The 7,614-nt window shown below is 49.8% G+C and overlaps 1 protein-coding gene across 1 annotated transcript; it reads right to left on the bottom strand.

Annotated features, from left to right (window-relative positions):
• Nucleotides 1–422: 422 nt before the first annotated feature.
• Med10 (mediator complex subunit 10) lies at nucleotides 423–5,495 on the bottom strand. Its single transcript, XM_005065453.4, has 4 exons — nucleotides 5,283–5,495; nucleotides 4,012–4,095; nucleotides 2,638–2,740; nucleotides 423–940 (listed from the first exon to the last, which is right to left on the bottom strand). Exons 1-4 carry the CDS (start codon nucleotides 5,402–5,404, stop codon nucleotides 842–844), a joined length of 408 nt encoding a protein of 135 aa, XP_005065510.1. The 5' UTR covers nucleotides 5,405–5,495; the 3' UTR covers nucleotides 423–841.
• Nucleotides 5,496–7,614: the final 2,119 nt, after the last annotated feature.

The following is a 7,614-nucleotide window of genomic DNA, read 5'->3' as shown; positions in this document are numbered from 1 at the left end:
TTATCTTTCCCTGTTGTGAACACAAGCATATCTGTGCCTTCCTTCTGCAGGTCAGATCATTACGGACCCCTCCCCCTAAGCAGGAGCAGCATCACAAGGGGGGAGCTAGTTAGCCAGCAGGCTGGCAACTACCCTTAAAAACACAGCCCAATGCACCGCCTGAGGCTGTAGCACACTCCCCAAGGTCTGACCACACACTACAGCACTTGCCAACACTGTGAGAAGTCAGTGTGCTCTAGCATAAGCCTGGAAGGAAGAGACTGTGGGAAAGGGGAGCACTGAGCTGGGTTTAGAGGTTTCCTACCTACTGTGCCCGAAGAAAACAATGATTTATGAATATCATAGCACTTGAATTAACAGTTTACTGTTCACAAGACATGCTATTCTACCTTGTAAAAATGCTACAGAAGTAATTACATAGATTGAGCCATGTAAAACTTACTTTATTATGTCTAGTTGAGACTCATGAAAACAGTTGCATTCATATGCACCACATCTGAAAATGGAAAATATAAAACTCAGTTTTGTCTTATGATCCTGTAACAGAACAGTACATTAAAAGAAAATATCAAGTAGAATTCCGATCTCACATCACATTTCAGCAAGGCTGTCTTCCTGCCTGTCTTCCCTAGAGAAAGGAGGGACCACCGAAGGGTCTGAGAGCTGCAGGGACAGCTGGGGACACAGCTCTACTCCTCTAGTCCCAGAGTCCCACAGGGTCAAACAATGGGAGCAGGAGGTAGGAGCAAGGCCAGTTCCTGTGGCTGGAAGGCAGCATCGGCAGGCAGCTTCTCACTGGATCAGTCCCGGTAATTAAAGAGATGTGGGGGTCTTCACATATTTAGGAAGGTGGGTGATCTTCCCCACGAATGCTCCGATACTTGGCCATGTCTTCTGGAAACACTTTAGAAAGCTCCTGAATCAGCAGGCTTTTAAATTTCTACAAACAAAAATAGCTGTGTCAAGAAAAATCCAAGTTATAGGCAACACGACCCCTCCAAGGAGCCCACAATTCCAACTGGGCCACCCAGAGGAATGGAGCCAATTACAAGACTGCAGTTAATTAAGGCGTTACAGGGACACCAGTTCTCTGAAAGGGAACTATACCTTTAAGACAACTCCTTCCCTCCAGCCAGGTGCTCCCCCACAGTGGAGATGACTTCTGCAGGCCACACTCACACCACAATTTTAAATAACACTCGTGGAAGCAGTTACTCACTGGAATCACACCAAGGTCACGTGAGCAAACACCTCCTGCAGCTTTCCCAAGCGCAGGACATGCATCATCTACTGCAAACACCATGGATCTCCAGCCACTCATCCCAACATCTGTTCTATCCCAGTCTTAGAAGCTATCCAATGTGCCTGAGCCAAAGTCAGGGAGGCACATGCTGCTTCACTACAAAAACTGAAAAAAGTTTCCACAAGTTTTAACCGGTGCCCTCTAGGGACATGAAAAAATTTCCTTTAGACTGTGACAGATCTCAGGTGCACAAGGAAGATGAACCACACGGGCACCCATCAACGGGCAGTGCACACTAGCACATCCCAAGTCAGTGACCCTAAGATGCCTCCGCCCCAAGGGTCAATCACTGTGTCCACAGAGGAGATTTCTGCTGGACATCCAGCAAGTCCTCAACCCAAGCTGACAGGAAAGATAACTTAAGGGCTCAAGGCTAAGGGGACCAATCCCACTTCCATGGTGTATGATCTGACAGAGCCCACCCTCACTGCCGCCACTCAGCTAGCGCCTTCTGAACACCTGGACGCAGCAGACACACCAACCAGCATGTGTGCCCGGCTGACATCAGGCAGGTAGTGGGCAGCACAGGGGCAGACATGCAGTGCTGGAACTTACTAGTATGCAGAGTGGACAGTGGGTAGACAAAGAAAAATGGGCAGCCCAACTAGCACCTGGGGAAAGAAACTTTAAGGAAGGCCAGTGAGCCTCTCGGAGGAAGCAAGGCTCACTGTGCAAACAAAACATGAGCAGGCAGAGGAGAACAGAACACAAGTCAGGCCTGGTGGCTAGCTGGGAGCTCAGAAGACACAAGAGTCCACAGTACTCTCACTTTAGGCCACACACAGCACATCCACGGAAGGCCAGCGAGGTCCAAAAGGAGAAAAGCCAGCACCATCTGAGCCACATTCCAGTAACCGACGTGAGAAAACTGTAGTTTATAGTCAAGACACGGCTCCCTAAATCTCATCGAGGCAAACTGGCCAAGTTCTCTGAGGGCAGTGTCATGGGAGTTTCTAAGGGTCTGGAGGTCAGACGCTGGAGACAACATAAACCTCCCAGAATCCTCCACTGGCACACAAGAGGCCTCCAGTTAGGGTGAATACAGAACAGGCAGGCACACTGATGTTACATGTCACCCAAGGGGAGTCAAAGAGGAGAGCACGCTGAAAGCCCCACTGGCCAGGAACATCACCAGACAAAGCGTATGACTGTCAATTTATTTCCTTGTTTTTCAAAGGACTGAGGCTCAGCGGCAGTCAACATAAAAACTATTACACATGCCAGAAATCCCGCAGTGTGGCAGCCATGAGCAGCCCGCAGAGAACAGCGAAGTCTGTCACTCATGCTGGCACGCTTGCCAGGTGCGCACACTAAGATGGCTGCCTTTGTCTTACCTTCATTGTGTCAATCTTCCCCTTAACTTGCTCATTTTTAGCTAGAGCCCTCTCCAGGCACTCTTTGGTGTAGAGCTGGGGATTTCGGCCTTGATCGATGTATCTGCAAACAACAACGTCTCAATTAATGCACAGTTGACTCACTTAACCTCAGTTTTCTGGCAAACTAGGAAAAAAACAAAACAGTAGACACGCCTTCATGGGGTCAGTTTAGGAACCACATTCTTTTAGATTCTCAAATTTCTCCAAGCAACCACCTGTTTCTAGCAGTTCATGATCACTACGAATCCCAGAAAGCATCACAAACCACACCCTTTTATATGTCAGCACTCACCATTCACAACGCATCTGCATAAAAAAGAAAGGAACACACACAGACTGCTACCCTTCAGACCCTCTAACAGCCTGTATGATAAACAAGTCAATGTCGTGCAGGAGCTCAGGCCTGCAAGAGCCACAGCTGAGGTCTGGAGTGCAGGCAGCCTGACTGCTCAGGACATGCTTCCCGGGGAAGCTGAAGGGAGGAGCAGGGGAGATGCGGTGGGAAGGCCGCCTTTTCTGAGACTCAGAAGTTAACCCCACCTCTGCGGATGCACAGGAGGCACTGAGTAAAGTGCTGAGTTTATTCTTATCCCTGCCCTGGACAGTCCAGGAGCCTAGCAAAGTGTGTCCTAGCAAGGGCAGGGGAGCCTCTGTCCCTCCCACTGGGCTCACTGCCCATTGTGAATACGCCAAAGGCACCGGCTCCTTGCAGCCCACCATCTTCCCGGCCACTGATGCAAGACAGGTCTACAGGACTCTGGTACATAGCCACCCCGACTGAGGTCTCTTTCCTCACAACAGAGGAGGGGCCACCATCCAGGCCCAGGTCACCACAGGAAGCTTCCCCAACACCAGACCAAGCTATTTTTCCAGATGTATATGGGTATACATTTTTTTTTGTATTATAGCCCATACACAACTCTTGTTTTATTTTTCTTTTCATGACAGGGTTTCTCTGATAAGCCCTGGTTGTCCTGAAACTTTCTGTAGACCGGGCTGGCCTCGAACTCAGAGAACTGCCTGCCTCTGCCTCCTAAGTACTGGGATCAAAGTTGTGAACCGCCACACCCAGACACAGCTCTTTACTTAGTGAATGCTGAGGTTTTTGTTTGGCCTGAGGCTTTTCTCCATTGAACTCAGAAGCCTGCTTTAATGTACTTAACACGCTTTTAATTTCTCATTTTCACCAAGACACCCCTGGAGTGAGACCTATCCCTTTTTTAACCCCACGACATCCCATGAAGACAGGCAGTGCTGCATGCCTCCCTCAGCTCACTGAGGTGCACAGCTAACCCAGATTCAGGGCCGACAGCGGTCCACAGTGATACTTACTCAAATACTTCTAGAGGCACCGTGATATCATGCAGCTGCTGTCTGCACTTATCTATGTCTTGTAAGCCGGTAACAATAAAGTTCCTGGGGAAAAGGCAGAGTGGGGGGTATGTGGTTAGTCCAGATTACACAACCAGCACAGTCCGCACACAGCACTGCTGGCCACTGGTTTTCACACTGGTTAGAGTAGCAAGGTCAGGGGCACTGTGGCAGATAACTGAGGTGGCCACACTAACTAAGCAAGAGGGAGATAGGGCCCTGGGAAAAACAAGGAAGCCAGTCTCTGCAGCTTGCTTCCCACAAAGCCCTCCCTGAGGAGAAGTGCAAGACACCACTGCCCTCTACTCTGGTAAACATCTCCGCTTTAGATACATCCTTGCCCTCAGCTCTAACAGACGGAACTGTGGGTAAGGGTGGTTTCTAGGGCAGTCTCCCATTCCAGATAGGGGACCGTGGGGGTGGGGGTTCCAGCAGATTTCCAGGTCCAGACAGGAGAGGCGGGCCATGCCTTTCTGCTGAGCTGGATGTGTCTCAGCTGGGGGTGGCTTTCAGCCTGCTACATGAACCTCCAATACCTGCCTGCTCTACCTGTGCCTTCTCCCCAAGAGCAGTGGCTGCGCCGGAGAGAAGTCAGGAGACCCTGCCTCCCTGACCAGGCTCACACCTAAACCCTTAGTCGCCACAGGATTCTGGGGACACCCTTTAGACTTAGAAACCCACCTCTCCCGCGCTGAACCTCAGCTCCTTCCACAGCCACCCCACATCACCTCACTGCCCTCAGCCGAGAGTGTGTCCCCTATAAGGCGGAACATTTCGTGTTTGCCTGTCCGCCATCCCCAAACCAGGCTGCATGACCAGCAAAGATAGTGCTTAGAAAAAAAATCAAATCAACCCTTTCTTCCACAGCCAGGCCTACGCGACCGGTGGCTCCGGGTCCTCGGGAGGTCCATGGTCCTCTTAGAGTTAGGAGTGGACTCAGCCTCCCGGTGGGTGTGGTGGGGTGGAATGGGGTGAGGGGGGAGAGGTGTCTATCTCCCCTTGTGGTGTCAGTGTAGTCCCAGCTTGCCCTGCAGGGTCAGAGTGGTGCCAGCCTCCTCCCCAGTGGACTCAGGGCGGAGCTACTCCCACCCCCCGTGGAGTCAGGATGGAGCCCCCTGCCCTGCAAGGTTCCCGGGTGAACCCAATGGGCCCTAACGGAGTCCCCAGGCCCGCGAGCAGGGGCTCCGCATAGCAGCACCGACCTCCGCCCCGCCCGCCCCGCCGCCACTCACAGTTTCTGGCTGAGCCCCGCCTGGCTGCTGGGCTGGAAGTCGCTGACGATGATGCCGAGCTGCCGAATGTTCTCCACGAACTTCTCAAGGTGCTCCTCCAGGTGATCAAACTTCTCCGCCATCGCCAGCACCTCCCGCCTCTCCGAGGCAGCTCACGGCGACTACACAACTGCACCGCTCGCCCGCTTCCGGCTTCCGGACGCCCACTTCCGGTTCCTCGGGGGCGGGGCCTGGTCGATGGGGGCGGGGCGAGGCTGAAGTCCTGGACCCACAAACTGCTTGGAAACGTCTAAAAGTGAGGGAAATCGGGGAGAAAACAGCTGAAATAAAGACGGGTCGAAGATGAAAATTCTTAGCCGGTACCTAGCTTCCTTCAATGAAGAAAAGTCAAGTCTCAGCCGGGCGTAGGTGGCACACACCTTTAATCCCAGCACCTGGGAGGCAGAGGCAGGTGGATCTCTGTGAGTTTGAGGACAGCCTGATCTACAGAGTGAGTTCCAGGACAGGCTCCAAAGCTACACAGAGAAACCCTGTCTCGAAAAAAAAAAAAAACAAAGCTCTCATCAGAATCAGAGAAAAAAGAGAAAGCTAGAGTGCAGGAACATAATCTAATAATCTAGTTACACTGAACCCCTTGTATGTTCATAATCGGGGAAGCCTGGGAGATCTAAGCAATTTTCTTTTAAAATATAAACAAAAATCTGGGTCCAGTGAGATGGCTCCGTGCCTGACCGCCGAGTTCAATTCCCAGGAAACGGTAGAAGAGAACAGAACCCTACATGTTGTCCTCTGGCCTCTATACGTGTGCTGTGTCGTAAGCATGCCTGCACACCACGTGCACACATGGACACAAAATACATAAGTAAATGTATCTAAATTGGAAAATCAAAATAAAGCCATGCTTTTTAAAACTGGCCAGGAGGCAAAAATCTCTTTCAAAAAAAAAAAAAAGGTAGCCTAAACCCTGGCTGCTTCTCACTCTCACTTTTTTTTTGTTTGTTTTGTTTTGTTTTGATTTTTCGAGGCAGGGTTTCTCTGTGGCTTTAGAGGCTGTCCTGGAACTCGCTATTGTAGACCAGGCTGGTCTCAGACTCACAGAGATCCACCTGCCTCTGCCTCCCGAGTGCTGAGATTAAAGGCGTGGCCACTAACACCCGTCACTCTTACTTTTTAGATTAATCAAACACTAAAGAAAAATGGGCCAGGCGTTGGTGCCTCACGCCTTTAATCCCAGTACTCCGGAGGCAGAGGCAGGCGGATCTCTGTGAATTCAAGGCCAGCCTGGTCTACAGAGTGAGTTCCAGGACAGACTCCAAAACAATAAAGAGAAACCCTGTCTCGAAAAACCAATAAATAAATAAAGACAAAAAAAAGAAGAAAGAAAGAAAGACACTTTTAGGGACTAGAAAGGGAACACTTCCCAACTCAATTTAAAAGTTGGTGCAATGGCTTTGATGTGAAAATCAACCCTGAAGGACTAGAAGCAAAAATATAAGTCAACCTCTCAATCCTCACAAAAGGAGGAGAGACAAAGGGACCAATGGGACGGAAGAATAGGGAGAAAGGGGGTGCAGCAGGATGTAGAAGGGTTCCCTGTATTAGTTGGGGTTTTCTAGACTATTAGAACTCACAGAATGAATCTCTCTCCATCTCTATGTATGTATGTATGTATGTATGTATGTATGTATGAAATATGCCTATTCTCCTCCTTTACATATTTCATATGAAGAGAAAGTTCAAGAATCCACTAGCTGCTTATTCCACAGGGCTGTGTGTCTATGTCTCTGCTGCTCTTCCGTGTATGCTGGAGTCCCAGAGAAGTCGGCTCTAATGCCAGTGATGGAATGGATGTGCTAGCAACGTGAGGGCCAGCAGGCAAAGAGCAAATGTGAGTCTTTACACGGGCATCCAGCAGAGGGTGTGGCCCAGATGGAAGTTGTATCTTCTTGCGTCCAGACCCAGATCAAAGGCATCTGTCTTCCTACCTTACAGGTCTGGACTGGAAGTGGACCCACCCACTTCAAACCAAGCCAAAAAAATCCCTCACAGGTATACCCTCCATGTCTAGATTCCAGTTAATTCCAAATGTAGTCAAACTAACAACCAAGATCCCGTTGAACTAAGGTATGACACAGGACTGTGCTGTTAGTATACTCTTAAGAAAAAAACAGTGTGGATGTCCTGCTGGCCTCACTGGCTGAAAGCAAATGTCTAGCTATCATGGGGAGGAGGGGGAAATATGCTTAGCGCACAATATAGCCTCATATGAAAAATTTAAGTAACTTAATATATTCTTAAAAGAAAGCAGCTGCCAAAATATTAAACAAATCGC

The sequence above is a fragment of the Mesocricetus auratus genome, unplaced genomic scaffold (assembly GCF_017639785.1).
Source record: "Mesocricetus auratus isolate SY011 unplaced genomic scaffold, BCM_Maur_2.0 Super-Scaffold_100015, whole genome shotgun sequence".
NCBI lineage: Eukaryota > Metazoa > Chordata > Mammalia > Rodentia > Cricetidae > Mesocricetus > Mesocricetus auratus.
Note: the sequence above shows the minus strand (reverse complement) of the source record. Positions and strands in the feature narration are given on the sequence as shown.

What these genes read in the sequence shown, in the direction of transcription:
- Med10 (XM_005065453.4), bottom strand. Translation starts at nt 5,404, where the DNA reads ATGGCGGAGAAGTTTGATCACCTGGAGGAGCACCTTGAGAAGTTCGTG. An exon ending in GTGCCTCTAGAAGTATTTGA is followed by an intron (nt 2,741 to 4,011) that starts GTAAGTATCACT and finishes TGTTGTTTGCAG; the next exon opens with ATACATCGATCAAGGCCGAA. An exon ending in GGAAGATTGACACAATGAAG is followed by an intron (nt 941 to 2,637) that starts GTAAGACAAAGG and finishes TTTTGTTTGTAG; the next exon opens with AAATTTAAAAGCCTGCTGAT.